The sequence below is a fragment of the Apteryx mantelli genome, chromosome Z (assembly GCF_036417845.1).
Source record: "Apteryx mantelli isolate bAptMan1 chromosome Z, bAptMan1.hap1, whole genome shotgun sequence".
In the NCBI taxonomy this organism is placed as follows: Eukaryota; Metazoa; Chordata; class Aves; order Apterygiformes; family Apterygidae; genus Apteryx; species Apteryx mantelli.
In genome coordinates this window covers 83,014,541-83,037,403 of record NC_090020.1, presented here as the reverse complement: position 1 = coordinate 83,037,403, position 22,863 = coordinate 83,014,541, and the positions used below count along the sequence as shown (strand labels likewise).

At 38.3% G+C, this 22,863-nt stretch overlaps 1 protein-coding gene across 2 annotated transcripts in view; it reads right to left on the bottom strand.

Annotated features, from left to right (window-relative positions):
- Window positions 1-22,863, bottom strand: part of ARK2N (arkadia (RNF111) N-terminal like PKA signaling regulator 2N) — a 46,000-nt gene that overhangs the window by 11,529 nt on the left and 11,608 nt on the right. Inside the window, exons 2-3 of one of the 2 annotated variants that reach the window (XM_067316466.1) lie at window positions 18,756-19,572; window positions 353-535 (exon numbers count right to left, since the gene is read on the bottom strand). In XM_067316466.1, coding sequence (XP_067172567.1) covers window positions 353-535; window positions 18,756-19,479 — 907 coding nt within the window. In that variant the 5' untranslated portion in view covers window positions 19,480-19,572. Of the gene's footprint in view, window positions 1-352; window positions 536-11,872; window positions 12,403-18,755; window positions 19,573-22,863 lie in introns of those variants that run through there. The other variant, XM_013948544.2, reaches the window with a different exon arrangement.

The window sequence follows — 22,863 nt, the reverse complement described above, 5'->3', positions numbered from 1 at the left end:
CAGGGGTGACCATAATCAACCCTTTAGTAACACTTTGCTCACCCTTGTATAAAATAAATAACAAAAAACTCCACAGATTTAAATTCTAGATAGTAACTACAGAGAGAAGGAGCAGAAAAATAAGAAAACTGGGATGGAAAAAAATACATTGCAAGAATTTTTGTCAATTCTTATCAGCTATATGATGGGATAAGCGTCAGGAGTTTTTAATAAACATCTGTATTGTTTTACTGCATAATCCATACGAGGTGCTTTTAAAGCTATATAAATTACGAAAGTACTGAAAGGAAGGAAGGCGGGACACTGGCTGAGATGCTGGAACAAACATCGGAGGAGGAGAATTTAAACAAACCTGTATCAGCACTCAGTTCATCTAGCAGCCCTCTGGTCCTCCAGGTAGATCCCGAGTCTTGATTTCCTAAAGAATTATTGTGCTCTTGAACTACCGCAGCTGCCAACAGATTGTCCACATTTACCACTTCTGGGTCTGAATTTGTGTCTGATATATCATAATGAGCTACAACTGGAGGTCCATCTGCAGAAAGAAAGAAAAGCAACGGGTATTAGAAATCCGCATATTGTGAAAGACACTTTTAAAAGTACAAATAACTTGTCTTAGGATCAATGCATTCTCCTATAGGAGGTTCTTAAGGAACTATCGATTATTAAACTTTAGTTAATGAACACAGTCTGAGATCACAGAGACATTTTAATGTTTGCATACACAGAAAACAGACGTAAGAAAAACAGATGTTTAAGCTTGTCTTGTCATCGTATCGGTTATTTGGATATTATCCTTTACATTAACACATAAACGTCTCCACATCTGACAACATCACATGTACAATCCGAAAAGGATAAAGAACTTCAGTTTGAAATAAGAAGTAGTTTTCTGAACTACAGGACATTAAATTTGGCAAGACAAGATACTTAACTAGAGAATTTTACAAAACTCAAGTGACAGCTTACATTACTTTAGGGTTGATTTGATAAAACTAACTTTCTGATATAACTGATCCACTTACAATAAATTTAACATTAGACAAGTTTCCTTACATAACATTTTCCCGTCAAGGACAGGAGAATTTTTCATAACTGCAGTGTTTTTCAATTTTGCTTTTTTAGAATAAAGAATAACACAAAACAAAACTATAATGAGAAGTGATAAATATACTTTTAATTCTGTATGTTCACCCTATATATCTTCGGCCACCAAACTGATGGGCGAAGAGGGAGAGATTTTGTCTTACATGATTTGGATAGCTATTATCGAGGAACAACAGAATGATAATTTTTGGTCTGTTTTGTTAGGATGGAATATTTTCTTTATGAGGAATGAAAATAACTTATAATTAGACAGCATGCTAGAAACAAAAGAGGCTCAGAATAAAGTCAAATTCGAGACAAGAATTAATGTGGAAGCAAAGAGAGAATGGATAAATATCTTAATTTCAAAAGGAAGCACATTTTAACTCAAATATAATGCCTCACTTAGTAACTACCGTTTATGGACTCCAGAGCGGGTGAAGAAGGCTGGAGTTCTCATTCCCCAAATGGCAGAACCGAAACTTCATTCGGGCTGAGACTTCACCCACAGAAATGAGCATCAAATGGAAAAATAGTTTGGGCCAAAGCCCAGCTGCTTTGGTAGTATAATGTCATAAATCTAAAGCAGTTCTGACAACTGAATGTCTGAAGGGCTCTTTCATTATAAGGTATGATATATAAAGAAGGTTATCATTAATACAGCACACTAATAATGTCTTTAGAAAGATGGGACCTTCAGAGTTACAAAAGGAGTAAAGAAAAAAAAGATTCGCAAAAAACAAAAGTTTAAGGCAAGACTGGTTTCTTTTAGAAGTGTTAAATGTCCATTGCTGAAGATGAAAAGAATAGTATGAACTAGAAGCTTAAAATTTAGTTATCTGAAAAAGCTGTTTCCATTAAGGTGCTTGTTTTGGTTTTAAGTTGGTCTCTGAAACTTAATTCAGCACAATGTTTTAAGAAATTCCTATTTTGTAGTTAGCAACACACTTCATTAAAGAGTGACCATAGTGCTTAAGTTGTACTAAAGATCAGTTTTGCAACCAGGAATGAAGAAATTCACAAAATATTTCAGATCCGACCTGCCTCCAAATTAACAATTTCATAAAACAATGTTATATTACAAACTTAAAACAGACCCGACAAAAATAAATGAGTAGTTAAATGTCAATGTATTAAAGACCAAACTGTTCGCAACATGAAACACTGATGATTATGACTGGAAAAGAAATCCGGATAATTAACGGAAAGACAATCGTTTGCTTTAATAAAGACAATTACAAAATAATGGAAAACCACGTTTAAAATTAAGCTGGCTGATATTCGGTTAATTATTTGGGCACGCCTGTGATTAAATTACATGCAGAAGTTACAACGGGACTGAAACATGGAGGCGAATGTTTGCAGTCTTATCATCAGAGTTCAGCGTGAACATATATTATGTGATCTATAAAAATAAACAGTTGAGTGCAGAAGATACGAGGGTCAAGTACAATATTGACTATTTGACCATTTTTACAGCAGGTTATCTAAAATTTCAGGAGCTCTATACGATTCCTTCAGATTTTTCTTTCTCTCACTTCTTACTAAGATCTCCAAAAGCAGAAGCAAAAATTAGTTTTGATAGACGTGTCTACACAAGTAAAATTATATTTGGACAAAAGGCACCAATAGTCTCAAGTCAAAATTGTACCACTCCTACATGTATAATCATGCAAAAATGTATAATAAATGTATATACATGCAGAGTGATATTCTCATCACCTACCCATAGAAATAACTTGTGTGAAAGTCTTCATCAGTAGGAAATACAAGCATAAACTTGTTATCTGTAGCTCCACTCTTGTATCTTCCACACTTCCAAACAGCACACCTTATAACTTAGCTTAAATTTAGTATACATCAAACAGACAAAAATATTTTCAATATAATTTACATACTGTAATTATATTTGTCAGTGTAACAGCCACCAGTTTAAGGATCTGGAAAAAAACAAGCTGACTACTTACAGAATATTCACAGCAGAGGTATATTTTTTGCTTTTATCAGCCTTGTCTTTCAAAAATCTTATATGGAAACAAAAGGCTCCCTGATATCAAGGCTACCCATCCCTATCACCAGTAAATGACCAACTAGGCCAAGATAACGGCCACAAAATTCATGCGAAATCCTTTGATTCTTGGCATGCATAAAAGGAGGAATAAGCAATAAATGCCTACATAAGTGAAAGCTGTAATGCCCTCTTAAAAAAAATAGAAGAAGAAAAAGTAACCAGGACACTCTGCCCAAAGGCACAGCAAAGAGTTTGTGGATCCTCCAACAAAAAAATACTCATTTTATCCAGATTAGCTGTCCAGGGTATGCTTATGCCAGCTGAGACATACAGTTTGGCTGTAAACAACTGTAACAAGATGAAAGCTGCAGCTGAGGCTTAGCAAAAAAATCCTCCAAAAATTCCCATTCCAGTGCCCTTTTCAGTACCGCAAGGAAGGGGAAGGAGGGGTTAAATTTGGAAATCATACTTCCCCAGCCAGCTATGCGATCGGCTGATGAAGCGATGCAAAGTGAACGCATGGTACCAAGAAATAAGGACAACTCACTTCAGCCAGGAGATAAGAAATGAAAAAAAAAAAAAAACCACTTTCAGGTTGCAAAGGTAAAGGATTAGCTAAAAACACAGTTCTAACTTTTATCAGCTTTTTGTAGCAATTGACAGTAACAGGGTTTCAAAAGACAGAAAAAACAGACACCAAAACAAAACCACGACAGAATCAAAATTCAATTTAGCAGAAGTGGGAGGTTCTTTGGTCAGTAATTTAAACAACATAGTTAAGAAAAATCAAATCCTCTAAGAACCTGAGGTAGCCAAAAGACTTATGTTACACTGGTGATAGCCTTTAATTCATTATTAAAGCAATGAATGCTTAAAAAAAAGACAAAGCTGAAAGTTAATAAGCACCAGCAGCAAAATATAGCTGTTGACATTCAAAGTTAATGGGGCGAAGGGAAAGACTGGGAGGATTTTTTTGAGAATTGAGAGGCAAAGGTCAATAGAGGGAGAAAGTTTCCAAGAGTCCAGTTGTCCCTTAATTTACAGAGCTCATCCAAACTAATTCCACTCGAGACAACTGTAAGTAAAAGCCACATGCACAAAAATCCATGTCTATACGTAGGAATTTCTGAGTTTGCAAGGTAGCAAATGCAATAATTTTGCATTTGCTAGCCCCTCATATGCTTTTCAGAGAGCCACATCCCAAAATTCAGGGACCTAAATTGCGTTATAACGTATATTCTCCTACTGCCCGCTAAGTCACTCTAATGCCACAAGCGAGGGGCGGTGGTGCTGCTGCAAATCAACCTTAAAATTTCAGTTGTAGGTTAAAAATGTCACCCTCTACAAAGCACCGCGGCCGTTGCGCTGACGCGGCTGTTTATCAGTGCACCACAATATTGGGTCCCTTTATCACACGAACCAAAAAACATTAGCTAGCAGAAGCTGAAGGGGAATTTGGTCATTAAACCGTCACCATCTCTCTTTAGATGTCTTAAAATCGGGCGTCTAGTCTCTGCCAGGCATCTCAACGCCCTCTATAATCGACAGATGGAGGAATTTTGGGGGGCAAGTAACCTCATCCTGGAAGAGAGGAGGAAAACTGGGGGTCTAAACGGCAGTTTATCATCAGTTTGAGTCATTTCACTACTCCCTGTAGAGAGACAGCTCAGACGACCACCTCGGACCAGGCACCTCATTTTTAGAAAGTTTAAGTGCAGCAAGCTGGATTCCAGCCTTAGCGACGGGATTTACACTGACTGCTTTGTGCGCTTCGCTAGATTTTCCTCTACGAGAAGTAGAAAAGGACGGACGTCTCCAAGGGACAATCCTGCCTGGATCGATCCAGAATTAAAATCCTAATTTTGGCGGTCTGAATTGCCCTCTGGAGTCGTCACTGCCTTTCCAACCACGAGACGTGGAGCCTTACCTGGGTGTGAATATCACCCTAAGCTTCAAAACATACAGAACGGGTACAATAATAATTACAGCACTTCACGCTTATAAAAAGTTTCCCATTAGTGGCTCTCCAAGAGCTCTGAAGTGGTTATTATCCTCGTTTTGCCTACGGGGGAAATTGAGGCAAACTGTGGCTTGCCAAAGGCCAACAAGCAAAGGAGTTCGACCTAACAGAGAACAACGCTACCCTCAAATTACTGAGCTATTTTTAACTGATACATTTTTGAGGATTTATTTTTTTTTAAATGGGGTTTAGGAATGTTTTTTTGAGCCATGCAAAAGCAAAAATGGCAAAACACAGAGGCATCCACATACTCATAAGCTTAAACAGACACAGGGTCTTCTGGTCTCACCCCCAGATACCACTTCTGGACCTTCTTTATGAATATGTGTATTGCTTTGTTTTATCTGAACCTCAATACTCTAAATTAAGCTGCATTTGTTAAAAGACAATACTGAGATATTTTAAAAGAATAAGAGATCCTACAATTCCCTCATTTAAACTTGACACTTAAATTTAGGAGATAATTTCATTTACTTTAAGATCAGGCAAACCACGGGACGGACTTTTATAATTACATAAATTTTAAGATCAGATGATCATTACAGTAACCAAAGAAAGCATACTGCACGCCAAAGCCTGAGACCTAGGGGATTTCATCCTCAGTGATTGCCAAAATAATTTTACAGTAGACGTATCAGTAACTTTGATCCAAACAGAACAGCTTCACATTTAAGACTACAAGCTGACACGACAGCTTATGTCTTAGATAAGCAATACAAACCTGGTATTATTAAGACAACGTCCAGAGCTACAGTTTTATAAAGCACGTGCAGTCCAAATGGCATAAACTAGCTAAACTCTAAAACAATTCCCAAAAGGAGGGTGGGGAAAATCTTTGCTTTTATATATTGTTTAGTAACATGAAACGCTTTATTACTATTTATATTTATTTATTTATTCCAGGTTACAGTAGTTACATTTCAGAATTTACAGGGTTAGGCAAAGGATACACTGTAAATACAATAAAAACCATAGTAGTGTAACAATATTCTCCCTAAAATCATAAAGTGAACAAAAAAAAATTGATGAAATTCATGTTCCTCATTTTCCTTCATTTCACACAGTAAAGTTTTTTTTTTTTCCTTTAATGGTAATAATAAAATCAAACCGACATGATTAAATGAGTATCTGTTCTCAGACCAGATCATTTTTAATATATCACACCAAAAGAGATCTCCAAAAATTCAAGTCTTGCTGCTCAACATTCATTCTTTCAGGCTTTTTGATGACTAGATGGAGAATACCTTGGATTTGTTTCACCGAATTGTATACAAACACCCAATCAAGTGACTTTCATTGCGCGTTAAGCAAAGGCACATGGAACGTGGCCGGGTACGAAAAGCTCCAGGAAACGGCGTGTGCTTCGTATTTGACGTTTATCTCATCATTTATTTTGCCGCCTGGCGCCTGATTAAGGGTAGAAACAGCCATATAAGCCAGGTCTACCCCAGAGTTTTGCTTGCAGAAGAGCAGCAGGAGAATTTTGCAAACAGTCGCACCCTACTCTTAAAAATCTCTGCTAGCCAAAAAAACCCCAAAACCAAAAAACAAAAAACCACACCTGAACCCAGCACCCAAAATCGGCTTTTTTAACTTAATGCATTTTTTTTTCCCCTTTCCACGTGCCTTCGTTTCGCAGATAACGTCAGCGAGAAAGGCAGGTTTCCAGCTTCGCTTTTCGCAAGGTACCGTCCATCGTTATCGAGCAGCCTGAAAATTTAGCTTCCACAGTACAAGTTACACAGCGCAATCGTTCGAAGGCAACCGCGGTGGTCACAGCGCAGAGCTCGATTATTTTGATTCAAAATAAACCGAACGTCTACTCGGTGAGCCCGACCTACACCCGTCAATCAGGCGGAGACTCCCGCTACAGTCGGCCGACATCTCCCCCGAACCGCAGCCTCGGCTCCGTTTTTAAGAGGAGGCGAAACGCTAGCCCCATGGAAACGGGGAGAAATTTCCTACTGGTTTTAATGGGGCTAAGGTTTAACTTCTAATGCCCTTGAAATATTATTAAAAAAAAAAAAATTACAGCATGGGATACAGGAAGAGAAAAAATATATTAACAAGAAAAATCACTGATAATAAATATGGTTTAATTTGTGAAGTTACTGCCAAATATAATCCCAGCCTATTTAAGTTAAGACTGGCCCTCCAGTCTCAACCTCAGCAGCTCTGACAAAATTACCTATCGATCCTGCAAAGACACTAAAGGACACTGCGAACTTAAAACATTCAAGATGTAGATTTCTGCCTGAATTATTCTGTCCTAATACTGCTACAGGTAACACTTGAAGATCAGATTAACTGAAAGGTCTGAGAACTTTTCTCCTTTTTGTTCTCTCAGTGGATTTATTTTTTTTTGCAGTAGAAACACTGAATAGTTTCACTACCTTTGCTTGAGAGAATTTTTGTTGTATATTTGAAACAAAAAAAAATCTTTTTTTTTTGTAATAAAACCTGAAAGTACAGAGGCGTGCAAAGTAAAACCCCAAGCCTTCGGATAAAACGATGTGCAGCTCGCTTGGGGGAAGGGTGAAATTTCGTATAGACATTTGTCATCACACCCCACAAAGGGAGGGAAGTGGCCCAAACGCAGCCGCCTCCGAGCCTGCGATCACGCTGCACCCGCAACCCCTGGAGACTTCTAGAGCAGATCCTTTAAATTTTCACTTACTGAGCTGTCAGTGTAACACGGATCCTTAGCGACATTTAAATTTAGCTTTTTATATAAAAGATCTCTGTTTCATTTGCACTAGTAAAAAAATATTAATGAAGTAGCTATGCTTCACCTGCAACTAAATCCTGAATCTGTAGTCACGAGTGTTCTGTTACTCCCATGCGTGAACGCCCGCCGTACTTAAAAACACCGAATTTGCTATTAAAAATGCCGACGTATTAAAATCAAATAGGCCAGACCATCAGTTGGTTTTCAACTGGCACCACCAACGCTGGAATTATGCCAATTTACACCAGCCGAATATCTGACATATATTTATTCTTTCATGGAAAACCATAAGATCACAAATACAATTTTATTATTATTATTTTTTAAGAAACTAGAATGTTTCTTTACTCTGTTCTGAAATATAAAACACAGGGTAATTAGAGAAACTCTAAATTATCACCTATGATCCTACACATCTGTTTAAAACTCCTATTGGCTTCTCGTCAGCTTAAATTTGGTGTTTTTGAAGTAACACGTTGACATCTGAACAAAATACATACATACATTCAAAATTATAGCTCCATGTTGGAGAGTAGAAGAGTTTCCCTCTGACACCCTTAAACAAGGCCAAACTATTTTAATGTAGTAGTGAATGGATGAGATTAAAATTTATGTTAAAATCTCAGCACAAGAAATTTTAACTCCCTGAAAGTTTCTAGTCAAAGCCTTTCAAAAATAAGAGCTTATAAAGGAAATCACGACAAACTGAACTACAGTCATATAGTATAGCAAAAATATTTCCAGTTTTCCAAGGGGAAAAAAATAATAAATCTGAAACTGGATTACGTATCAGGAATCCAGAAGTCTGTTTTGTCGAAGAGATGCCAAATGCCGCTGCGCACACGTTTAAATACAGACTCGTCACTAGTCTCGGCACACGAAGGTCAGCTTCCCGCACCAGGCCGCGTCTTTTAAACGCATAACAAAAAGCAAGAGGGCAGACGCTTCTGTTTGACCGCGCGACCTGCCAGTTCTGCCATCGTCTCCATCGAGCGCGCCATGGCACACCGAGACGACGCCAGGGAAGGGTTTCCCTCTCGCCTCCTCGGAGGAGAAGCTTCTTCACGCAGACAACAAGCTAACGGAGCAGACACTCAGCTGCCTAAACCAACCTCCGCTTTCGCTTTGAAGGAGCCGATTTACGACAGCTGACGATCTTGCTCCACGTTTGAAGCAAATGAAGAGAGTGACCAAACAAAACAGTATTTACCACTTACAAAACCATTTACAACCACTGCTCTTGCACAGGTATTCTTAACACTAGCTAGCGTTCACGGGGAAGTTAAGTTAAAATTAGATCTAATACGAACCATATCCTCATCAGGCTTCTGGATGCCTTGGATTTATTTTACCCTAGGAAGAGTACAGTTTAAAATTTGGTGTGTTCGACTGCTATAATTTGCTGCTTGTTCTTTCTCATCCACTGTTGTTTGCATGGAAAAAAAAACCAATTAGTGGTAATGGCTGGGTTTTTATTGTTGCCTAGAGTAATCAAATCCAAATTTGTATCTAATAATATGCTTTAGGATGAGCTTCAATTTTTTTTAAAAAGTTACCTAACCAAGATACTGAAGGCCGGCAGAAATTTCCCTGGCTACATCTCTCACAACATTATCCATTATTATCCACTTTTATCCATTTATGAGATCGGTACCTAAAAGTCTTTATAAGTCGGAGAGAAAAATAAATTCAGCTGATCTCCTAACACAATTCGGTTTAAAATACCTAATGGCTCCATAGACACTAGTTCATAAAAATCGTTAAGGGCATGCTTACAGACAGATTGAGTTAAGTGACTCCTATACATTAAAAAAAAGTCACTGCAAAAAGCTGCTTCTGCATGCACGGGAAGACATGTAAAGCTGCCATGCTTTAAAATATGCTGCTCTTATTATCGTCATAAAGGTATACATATCAAATCTATGAACACCAGAAGGATTCGGTATCTTTTACATCAGCAATTAATCTTCCCTGAAGGATCTTAGCTTTTAAACAGGCAAGGACGAGTTTATTAAATTGCAATCAAAAACAAAATAACTCCTTTAAAGTTTGCCTATAGTTAAAAACGCACACGTAATTTCAGACGAGGGAGTTTCTTACAAGTTCATATCAAAATCTTTGTATCAAAATTATGCATGAAGGTGATCTGTAAAGAATTTGAGTACTTAAAAATTACCCCCTGCATAGTCTTTCAAACAGTTACTCTGAAAATAATACAGCTCTCTAGCTCCCTTTTTTTTTTTTTTAATGAAGGCATCATATACAAAAAAAAGAATCTGGGCCAAGAATATTAACACACCAATGTTAGTGTTAAACTAAGAATAAAAAGCATTTCTCGAGTTCCCATTACAGGTTTGATCCAAAATCCACGTATACTGATGGAAAAACTCCCACTGACTTGGGAAGGTGGGGGTGGAAAGGCTTACAGAAAATACAGTGGTATTTCCACTAAATTTATTTTACACTAAAATAATTTGAAAATAAATTCAGAAGTGACTGTGGTTTAAAAAACAAAGTTTCAGAGCCAAGAGAGACCTACAATGTTCTCTTTACTTAAATTATGTCTATGCAAAAACTTAGTTTCCGTTATTATATTTTGATTTTATTTGCATTAGAAACTTTTAACAAATTCTAACTGATGATAAATATACATTTTTGGTAGCTATGGAGAAGTTACTTCACATGAAGAAAGGCCTTACTAGAGAGGTGACCAAAAATCCCTGTGCGTATTGATAATAGAAGAATTAAATAGGTATTTCTAATATATAGTTTAAATTAATCCTACTTTAAACATCACAGTTTCAAGCCTGCCTATTGAAGATAACTATCAGGATAAAAAAATTCCACACAATAGCAGTTATTGTATTATTTAAATGAAACTCATGTTCCGGCATTCCCAATCACAAGTAAATAATGATTTCAGTGGCACTCCGAGGTGGTGCAGAAGCTCTTGCTGTCTGATCCAGACCAGCAAACCATACCTTCAGACCACCGCAGGCTTTACTAACCTGTTAAGCCTTGTATTTTAAATTCCCATGCCAAGACTCAATTCATCCACCAGTAGCCGCTTACCTCAGGACTGAGGCTACTATTTTTATTCCAGCGTGAAAGATACAGTTTGACCGTATATACATCAGAAAGCAGCAGCGTCTTGGGTGCACAGGTCATGCATGCACACACGCGTACTTTGGGCGAGATTCATCTCGCCCAACTTGAGCTGAGAGTTATCTACTCTAAATTGTTTGTACATGGAGTTTAGACAACTAACGGGAGAGAAAGACCTTGCCAGGAGGTATCTTTGTAGGTGCTTATCTCTTTCCATTGACTCAGGAGCTCAGCAGAAGAGCAAACTCGGCACCTAAAATTAGAGGATGTGATTTTCACCCAAGGTGAATGCATACGTACGCATGTATTTGGGTGTCTGTGCACGCAATGTAATACAGCCGCTTCCCCTAAATACGCCATACGCAACACAGCAGTGACACTAATAAAAGCTCTGGACAGAAAATGAACTACTAAATGGGAGATGAAAAATAATTGTGCACATTTGTTATATTATATTGTCATAAGCTTATTTATGATTTCTGCCTTAAAAGGAAGAAAAACGAATGTGTGATGTTCAAGTTGTAAAACTTGGGAATGAACAGATAGCTAAGGAAATGTTATGGGTCTGTATCTAATCTCGTTCTCTAGGGTACTTTACATCTTTAAATATAAAGCTTATTTCATTATATAAATGCTTTAACATGCAAAAAGAGCATTTGGATGAACATTCTGAATGTTCCTATTGCAACAAACATAGCTCTATTGATCTGGGGTATCTAAACAAGGATTCTAAGTTATATTTTCCCAAGTTTGGTGAAGAAAGCATAGGGTGTTTTTTTTGTTAAGAGTATCTGTATGTGTGTGCTGGCACATGCACATGGGTGTACTTTTTTTTTTTTAAAACTACATATACATTCTCTATAAATAAAAAAAAGATACCATGGTAATAAAACCCAAAAGAGAAAAACAAAACAAACATATATGAAGCGAGAAGCAAACCTTGTTTATAGCATAATCCAAAGTAACATCGAGTTTGTAAAGATAATTTGTTTTAAGTTTGTGATTGATTCAGATCAGACTCTGCAATATTCCCATTTTCTGGAAAGATAGGTGGAAAATTGTTATTAAAAGTCGCTGGAAACTCTAGCGTAGCATCAACATTTTGATAGCCCACGTAAGAATTAAACGACTGCTGCGGAAGTACTTGGCTATCAGGCATCTGCATGAATGCCCCTGACTGCGTGGTAGGGGGGATTCTTTGGCCAACTAGTTGCATTTTAGGCTCCCTGGGCTCCAGTTGTTGCTTGCTTTCTTCATCCGTGTCAAGACGGGTTAGCTTTTCTATCCACATGCGAAATTTCTCCTCTGTCTGCCTCTGCATCTCGGCAAAGCAGTTCATGGCCTCTTCCAGGACATTGCCTATGCAGTTCCTATCCCACACGGTGCCCCTGTCAAGCAATCCTGGAATTTCCCTGGTCGCTCCTCCAGATCCCCCAGCACGACTGAAGCCAGCTTTAAAGACATTGAGGCCATTTGATAAGACATCATTAAGTAAGAACATAATACTGTTTATTAAGGCATGTTAACTCAGGAAAACAAATTTTTCTAATTGCGTCCCTCGGATATGACACTGGGGGAGGGATTAGCAAACACCAAATTAACCAACAGCATTAACTTCCAGGAAAAAAATTAGTAATAATTTAACAGCCAGTGAGGTTATACTAGAAATTTTGGCTTCAAAATTGTTTTTTATTCTAGAATTATCAGACAATTCTGTCACAAAGGTCTCATTTGTTTTATAAATCTAGTTAGTCCAATTCCCTTGAAATTTTAGATATCTTTACTTGAATTCAAACCCAAAACATCATACAATGACAAGAAGCTTATTTCTGTTAAGTTGCAGTCCAAACTACTATCATTTAATTGCTAAACCTAAATAATTATACACTTTACTTAGATATTTGAACTCTTTTCTGATGGACTGATAAACATACACAAATTGTACACAAGGTAACAGAGATAAAGACTGATATAGCAATTGCAGGGTTTAAAGTAGCCAAGCCCAAACCTTACCACTCTTGGTTTAATTTTGGAAGAACATACTAGACACCAACAAAGAGAATATACAGCACAAACATATACACACAAACACAAAGAGATATGCGGAGCACTAGGCGGATACATGAGGGGGAAACCAGCTTCTGTTCATGCTGAGAGAAGGACACGGCTATATCACAGGAGTAACCCACGTAACACTTAAGGGTGATCAACAGCAAAGCTCTCAAGCACTAGATTTTCCCCCCTAATCTCAAAATGAACCATCTGGAAGTGCGTTATTTCTAGCGTTATTTCATGTAGCAAGTGCAGAAAGTGGACTGGGTCTAGTTAGAAGGAAATTGTTCTCCTTGCATCCATCAAAAAGATGATTAAGTGATTGGTGTTGGGATTATCATGAACAATTTTAGCAGACAAGGAAACAAGGCCATCCTAATTGCTTCGCTGTATGTGTCAACAAGAAAAGGCAACGGTATCTATATTAAGTTTAGAGTTCACTCGAGAGTCTTTTAAGAAAAAAGATAAAAAGAATACAAGGCTCTATACCTTCTTTGAGGAATAATAAATAATGTGCATGCTGTCCTAATACATGAACACTACTTAAGGTAATTTCAAAACAAGAAAAGCATCACATTAAACTACACAAAGCAGCTATATAACCTGACGATTTAATACGTAAACTTGAAATTTGTGGGATCCCCTAGTTTAAGAATAATAGAAAATATCTTAAGAACGAGAGAAATCATTGCACAACCTAAGCAAATATTTACTAATAAAAGCATAAGGCACTAATTCTTTATTGGGACTTTACTGTATATATGAAATTACAGTATTATTTAAACAATACATTCTTTATAGGAGTTTTTAAATGAGGTATACATAAGTTCTTCAGTAACACCTAAACAAAGCCTAGGATTATTCTTTTTATTTCCAAGTGGTGCCTAGCTAGCAATGCTACACTTTAGGGGCCAAAGACCTATTAGAAACCCTACTTTTTAAGGCTTCTCTCTCATCTGTTTACCTATCGGGCTGAAAACTCAGCATTCAGGTCTTCTGCTCAGAAATAAGTTACTTTATAGCAATTAACTTCGATCCTGTTGACTACATTTTAGCTTAAAAAAACAACCAAAAACCAACCAACCAGCAACACCCCCAGTGTTGAACATCCACTATGATTATTCTATTTATACTCCCTTAATGAGGGATCTCCTCCCAAGATCAGAGACTTAAGTGGGAGTCATTCTGACAAACTCTTTTGTAAACTGAAGAGACTATATGTTGAAATATATATTACCCTGCAATACCATTTTTAAAAAGGCATCATATCTACACAGCAGATACCTACACTAGTAGCAGCAAATCAATCTGTTTCAAATACTTCTTTTGTGGCTCTAATTAAAACACTACAGAATATTAGTTCGTCACACGCTTCAGTCGACCTTTTCTTTACTGGTAGCCTTCAGTGTTATACAATTAAGTCTTAAAACGCATTTAGACAATACTAAAACGCTAGCATTTATCACATTGGTCCCTTTGCTATCTGTAAACTTACAACTCTATAGTTTTAGAAGTTAAGAAGTTAACAAGCGCAGAGGTACGATAACGATCGTATCTTAATTTCGGGACAGTATCTCTTGCAGAGTAACACCTATAAAAATTCCCCATGTTATCTCTTTATGGAATCTATTACGTACTACCCAAGTAATGACTAAATCCAAACTTAATTTAGGAAAACCAACACTGCAACAGTTTAAGAAAATACACTGCACTTTCATTCTAACCAGGAATGGTGGACCCCATGTTGTTATGCTACCCTACATTTTTAAAATGAGTATCTTACTACAAATTGCTCTTAACAGGTTCTTCCCTGTTCTTGGATAACTCATTCCAAGGTACTTTAATGAAACTCATCCCTTATGCTTCATTCAAGGTCTATGCACAAATCTTAGGAGGTGGTAAACCGGCTCACAGCATCCACTTCGTGTATTATGTCCTCTCTCTGGATTCTTGCATATTAAAAGTGCTTTCTTCCTTTTTTAAACAAATGAGCCGTAACACCTTTTTCAACATAAAACTGCAAACTTTATCAGACTTTTGAAAGCCTAAAACATGAACCAAGCTTATTTCAGTTCCAATTTTTTTTTTTCAGTTGTAGAAAGCACAGTGGTGGTGAAATGACGTGTTTTTCATGTTGTATTTGAATTTTTAAAAATCCCTGCCGTCCACCAAAGAGTTTACATAGAACTAAATACTGGTATCCAGACTTGTTTTCATGCAAATTTTATTCAGAGTTAATCTGCATGGTCAAATTTGAAATCATTTAAAAGGAAAAACTTTTAACAACAGTTCTGGCGAAATCTATTTCAAGAATTACTAATCATCCTCTTTTGCCCAAAGCGGATGCTATCTAGTATTTGTTAAAGAGTAGGAAAATCCTAAATGCCAACAGAGAGGCTCAATCTTCAAAATATAAGAGATTATTCCTAATTTTCAATAATTCAAAAATCATGGCATTTACTGAACTAAAGAGCCCAAGCTTGTGATTGCTCAGGTCAGTGAAATGATTCTTAGTAGTGTCCATGAAGTTTACATCGAACCTGTATTTTCAGATAAAAAAGTGACAGCATGTCAGATGTTCAGAATACCATATTACATTGTGCTTAGTTCCTACTGATCTTGCAATATGTGTATTGAAGTATCACCAATAAGATCTCACCACAACTCTTTAGCCATTGTCAAGAAAAATAAGACTGTTGGGATTTTGATGTGCGTTATTACATTCGAGTACAGCAGCGAGAACTGACACTGTTGCACAACTGCTTGGTTCATGATTTGCATGAAAGGAAGCCAGGAGCACTACTGACGTTCATGGCATCCTTCTGCATTTCACTGAACATTTTCCTTACCTTACTAATCAATCCAAACATATTTCCGAACCGGTCACATAGATGGTTTGAAACAATAACTACACTCTTGCAATGGAAGAGGCTAAGTGCCATGACATCTGCATTCTCAAATGAGTCACTCTAAATTTTCAGACTACGCACAGGTAGCAAACTGTCTTCTGTAACATTATGTGTTTTGATAGAAGCTAAGAGCTGGAATATTTGTATAGTCTTCGTATATGATGATGGCCACAATATACTGTTGCTAAAAATTTTAGAGCATCTCTGTTGGCAAAGCTATTTTCAGACAATTGACACATTTGAAAAAAAAAAGTCAGTCCACATAGTAAGCTACATTGAGACTTTAACTAACATTACTGCTAAAGTGCCCAAATATGATTAGACTAAGGGGAACACAGGCCACCTGTATTACTCTTCTGCATCAACATGCACGGATTTTCAAAAGTGAAAGCAAATGTTCGTTCATGCTTATGTCCTTCTGACAGATGCACTGCAGTTTCTTGATACTGAAGTTCAAGTATTAAGTTAAATCTGAAGTTTACTCTCATCTTTTGATTGTTTTCAGAGGACACCTGGGGCCTGAATTTCAGATAATGCTTTTGGCTACCCTGTATTAGATTCTGACTAGTTGTTCGTTTCCTAAACCTTGAGGATTGCACAGTGTAATGCTAAGTGCTCTGCAATGGCTTTCTATTCAGAAAAAAGTATTTAATAACTTAAGCAGTTTGCCAGCTCCAAGAAGAGGGATCACAGATGGCATGCGAATCTGTCCATTAGTCACTTGCAACGGAGAGCTAGGGATGCTAGCGAGGCTCGTAGCTCCACTGCACCTAGTGCGATCACGAAGTTTCATTAACCCACAAATAGCAGAGGATGCATTTTTGGTCAACCTTGCCCTTATCTCTACAGAGAATATTTCTCTCTTGTACTTGGAGATTGTTTCCCACAAACCAGACTAGTTCGTATTTAAAGGAAAACTGCAATCTGACAGATACACATTGCACCTAATACCAAAAGGACAGTTCAAAAGTTTTTATGTCATCAGTGGAATTTAGTATCAGACAGATGATATGAGCTATGAAGTAAGAAATACAGGTCACTGTTCCCCAAGATGGTTTTTGCACTCCCACATCTTGCATCCCATGCAGAAGTAGGCCTTGGTGTAATAATCACGAAATCAGCAGGTTCTTCCATCTGTTACAAGGGGACCTTTTCACTGCAAGCCTCCCACGGCAACACCTAGGGCTCAAGTACCAAAGAGCCTAATGATGCAGAGAAGTACCCTAGAGTAAGTTCAGAAGTATCTAGGCAATGGAAGTCAGAAACCTAGGCAGAGCCGAAAATACCATGTGAGACATTTCTGGGTCACAAGGCACTTCATGACTTAAAAAATAAAAATAAAAAATAAAAAAATAAAAACCACATTGTTTCTCAAGGTGAAGGGATTGAGAGAACTGCCCCAAATTCAATGAAAGAAAGTTTTCTTCAATGGGCTTTAACTCAGGTCTTAATTGCCCAACAAGTGTAAATATAGTCAATAACAAGGCACTTTAACTACGAAAGTCAGAAGCTAGACTTTAACTACTAAGTTGGTAAAAATAACTTTAGAATCGCTATTAAAATTTTAGTACACAATAATTATAGGAGAAATAAGCCTTTCCCAGACTTTCCAATAATAAACATTAACTTCCTTTGTGAAACCTGCTTCCTAGCAATATGTGGGAAAATGCCAGTTCTCATGGTGACACCCAGAATCGTTCACTGTAACGAAGTCAGTTAAAACAGTGACAGTTATTTGTAAAATCTGATGTAAATTAATATTTTAATTCAGCTAGCAAATATTGGTTTAGTAAGTTAAGACTAATTATTGCAGTTTTCCTTTAAATTTTCTTGCCCTATGAAGCTGATACTTATCTCTAAAAATCTTCTAGCACAAAAGGGAAAAAAGGCATGTCACCCAGTAAAAATTGGCAAGCCAAAAAGTTTATTTTTATGTGATTTTATTTTTGATTGCCATATGAGGATTACCATATGATGACGGTGCTATGGTATAATATGCTGCAAGAGTAAGTCACACAAAATCCTGTCCACGGCATTTGGGCTAATTAAATAACAAAGACTCAGCAGACAAGAAACTTGAAGAAATCATCTTTCTTTTGCTAATAAAATCATGAGAAGGCCCCTATAATTTGCTGCCCCCATCTTTTAACATGGACGTGCCAGAAAATTAAAACTATAGAAATTAGAGATCCTTATGACACAGAAAATGGTAATACCTTTGTCTAAAATGTTAAAAATTTAGGATTGGAAATAGCTTGGGCACCTGTGTAAACAAATTCATATTTATGTCCTAAAATAGGTGACCAGCTGCAGTCTGCAAGAATGTAAATTACAATAAGGCTACGCAGATTTGTCATGCACTGAAACACAGAGCTGAAAGCACAGCACAAGTGCAATAGTGAACAGGGCCTTACTGTAACACAGGCAAGAGAGATGCCATGTTATGCCAAACACAGCTGCAGAGCTGTGGTCTTAATATATTATAGCAAAGCTGGCCACTTATCTTAAGAATGTATTTATTAGATTATCACCATCTAATGGGATTTGACAGCACTGACAGGAGTTCATATAGGCTTACAAAGGAAAAAATCTGAAAATTCCAAACTTCAAAGGTAGTCCTTCCTCCAATCTATCATTTCTATGTTTTGCTGGCGTGCAAAAGTGCACTGAAACCTCAGAACAGATTTTAAAATTTGCCATGTCTTGTTAATATACTGCAGTCTTCAAATTTACACAGAGCTGCAGTTCTCCTGGTTTTTCTCAAGTGTCACTCATCTAATTTAGCATGACAGCTGAGAAACGATGTCAGATGCGTTACAGTTCAGTTTAAAAAACATCCTCTACCTGGTATCTCTGCAGTGATTGTCTTGCTGCTCCCTGAAACCTCTTCATCATCATCTGATGAACTCGTGCTCGAGTCACACGTCAGGTCACTATCACTGGTACTGCTGTCCTGCAGCAGGTTGTACTTCTTGCGAGCAGCTGCCTCCCGTTTCTGCCTTAACAGCCGGATTCTTTCTTTGTGCTTTTGGCTTCGATGACCTTTTACCTTGGTAACTCGGCCATTCTGCTTATCACTAGACTGTCGGTTTTTCTTGGCAGCCATTGTTGAAGTTTCACTTTCGGACCTGGATCGCCTGGATTTCCTCCCGACTGCGGCCCCAGACACCCCAGAAGGGTCTCCCTCTACAGCAGCTTCAGCTTGACAGGGCTCATTCTCTTCTGTGGAAGACAACGTGTCTGAGTCAGCCAAATGCCCGCTGGAAGAAGGGGAAAGCATGCAATGATTAGAAGAGTCACTCTCATAAACTCGACCACCCGCTGGCTTATCACTTTCCGTAGACGCCAGCTGAGACTCCGAGGAGTCTCGCCTCAGTTCCATCAGTAAGCAAGGCATCGAGGAGAGCACTGTAGAGTCTGCTACAGCGGGCACATTATCTTTCTGAGTTTGTGTCTCCAGTTCTATAGGTCCATCTTCATCAGGAGCTGTCTCTTGCTTTTCAGAAGTCTTTGGTGGAACTTCTGAATCAACGAGTTCTTCTGCTTTTCCCACCGCCTCCATCTTCATTTCAGAACGCCAAGCTCCTCCGGGCCTCAGAGCATGGAGCACGTCGTCTGGGAGAGTGGGTGAACTAGATATGGATTTCAGCGACACAGCAACCTGCACAAGAACAGGACAGTAAGAATAATTGACACAAATAAATCACTCCTAGTCCTCACAATATTACCTAATTCATCAACTGAAACCACTGTTTTCAATTACAGACAGTACGGTTCAGTATAACTTTGGTTCTCTTCATTTACTTCTTCCAAGTGAACCCATCCTGTTACACCAAACTATTCTTCCTTCAGGGCACCCATGAAAGATAGTACTGTGACTGCATAAAATGCAGTTCATCTCAATAAAACAATCACAACAGATCAGAGAAAAAAAATGATAGAAACATATTGATTTAAATTTTATAAAGTAAGAGTTAAGAAATATCATTAGCAACATATGCTGAATTTTTATTTAGACAGAACTTCAAATTTATTTTACGGAGAATTTTAGTCCTCCTGAACAATGCCAGACTGAAAGTTTCCAGACTTGGGAGTCATCTACCTGGACAGACCAGAATATAGTTCAGTTTCCAGATCTATGAGAAATGAACTTTCAGTCGGACAAGGCCTCAAACTTGCAATGTTTTTAAGGCAATTTACAAACTTACAGTATCAATATGACATAGAAGAAATCCAGTCATTTCGAGCTGAAACAGCAGCTGTTGAACATTACAGAGCAACACCACAACCAACCTTCCCAGTGGAATTGCTCTTCCAGTTGATCACGGCAGACTGCATGTAGCAAAGCCATTTATAGAGCGCCATGAAATGACACCAAACCATCAGGAACACAGGCTTTCCCACATCTACACACAACGCCTTTATAAACATTAGCTCTGCTTTAACACCAGTTTGCTCTCAACAGAGAACGATCATGTGAGTCACATGTAAAAAAAAAAAATTATCAGCACTATCAAATACATCATTCAGGTGCTCTTTGAGTTTCTCATACAGGTACTAGTTGTATGAGAACCTACATACTGACCTGGTTTCTCTCTCAAAACCTGTCAGGAAAACAGCAGCAAATATACAGGTTGCCAGCAAGAAACAGTATCCACCCACACCAGTATCCTACATTTTACTTCAAGTTGTAATTTATTAAAATTGCATTGCTTCAGTGCAAATATTAAGAACAAGCTATCTAGCTGATTGATAACTTGCACATTAACAACCAAAAAGGTACCTAACTACCTAACTAGAGATACAGTATTCATCAATTTAATCTTCATTCTTCATGCTCTGCCTTCCACCAAAATTTTAATTTGGAATTCAACCCAAAATAAAGTTAAGGAAAGTCTTTTCATTACCACATCCGCTTACAGATAAACTGTATGAAACTAATTGTTTATGGGTTTAAAAGTGTAGTAAACGGTAAATTTATGACACTTCAGAGAAAATTTAGACACTTAAAAAGCAATGCTAAGTTGTAATCTGCTGTTTTTAAAAAACACATTTCTACAGACAAGGGCGATTAATACTTGAATAGCCTGAGAGAGCACGGATGGTTTAGAGACACTTCTCTGTATCCAGAAAAATCCTTCTTCAGCTTCCTGATCCGTTGCAAGCTTTGTGTGTCACCAGGTGCTGCTTTTTTACCCCATTTGTAGCACAGAGTAAGGCTACTTCCCCGCTTCAGAAAGGCGCTGTGAACAAACCAAGCTCTCTCAGCCTCTCCTCATATATCACTGTGCTCTGCCAATGCTTTTCACGTATGGGGGAGCCCAAAACAGGACACCACCCTCTGGATGCAGTCTCGCAAGAGCCAAATAGAGGGGACGAACGGCTTCCCTCACCCTGCTGACAATGCCGTTGCTAGCACGGCTCGGTGTGCAGCTGGCCGCCTTTGCTGCAAGCACTGCCGACCCCGTTCAGCCTCCCCCCAGGACCTTTTCTGCAGAGCTGCTTTCTCTGCAGCCAGCCCCAGCCTGTCCTGCTGCATGGGGTTAGCCCACGCCAGACGCAGGACTTGGCACTTGCCTAGTTGAACTTCAGGAGGTTTCTGTCAGCCCACTTCTCCAGCCTGCTGAAGTCCCTCTGATTTGCAGCCCTGCCCTCCAGCACATCAGCCTCTCCCCCAAACCTGGCACGGTCCACAAACTTGCTGAGAGCGCACCCCATCCCCTTGTCCAGGTTGACATCAACCAGCGCTTCCAGATGCTCTTCTGGTCTCATGGACCCGAGTACACCCTGTCTCCTCTAGTGTGCGTACTGCTTCATTCCCATAGCCTCTGCTAGGAGGCTCAGGGACCTGCGAGGTCTGAGGGCAGACCTCACCAGTGAAAACCAATGCAAAAAGGGTACCAAGTCCCTCAGCCTCTTCCCTGCTCTTGGTCAGCAGGTCCCCATCTCACTGAACAGCAGGCTCACATTTTTCTCTGTCCAAGCTGATTTACAGTCCAACAGCACATCTACTTACACCAACAGCAGAGGCAGACAGCATCTTTCCCATACTCTTAAAGTACAGAAGTCTGAGGTGTGCACATCTGTACTACTTTAAGGAATTTATGTCTTCCTCCCCTCACACAGGGATAAGCGAATGATATTTTTAGTGAGAAGGCGGCACAGACACTGGTCAACAATGATGTTTATTCCTGCACATGTGGAGAAAACACTTGTTCTGATGAGGCCTGTACTCTCCAGATCTCTTGAACTGGCACATAAAAAAAATAAAAACCAAACCAATAATTCTAGTATTAGTAAGTATATAAAAAAGGAACTTTACTTATTTTGGGGAAAAACATCTGTCATGACTCAAGCAGATTTTGCTGTAGGGAAGAATGTAGATAGACTTGGGAAAGAAGAATCCATGCCAAGGAAAGCCAGGTCTCAAAGAAAAAGAACGTATTGCTTCATTCTGCTTGAGAAATGCATTAACCAGAGAGGGAGAAAGAGACTGTACTGAAATGCTCCCATCCTTCCTTGCCATTCGCTTTTCTGGTAATAGTACTAGAAAAGGTAATCTCAGGGTAATCTTAAGAGAACAACCAGTTTCTTACTTAAATGAGAACAACACAGCATGGAAAGATGATCTGTGACGCTTACAGACGCAAGTGGATACTTAATTAGACACTGCTCAGAAATGTCATTCTCCTTTTTCTGATGCACAGATATTGCACTGAAGATTTAAAAAAAGAATTCCTATAAAAACTTCAGTACTCGATTTTTCTGGTAGAAATGATTTTATTTTCTAACCACGCATAGAAAAATACCAATATGTAGAAGAAATATCTAACTGTACCTTTTCAAAGGAAATATTTTCAAAGAGCAAAATCACAGACTTATTTCTAAAGGCATAAAATATTAATTGGTGCATTATGAAAACTGCACGTGTGTGAATAAATCCAGACGGATT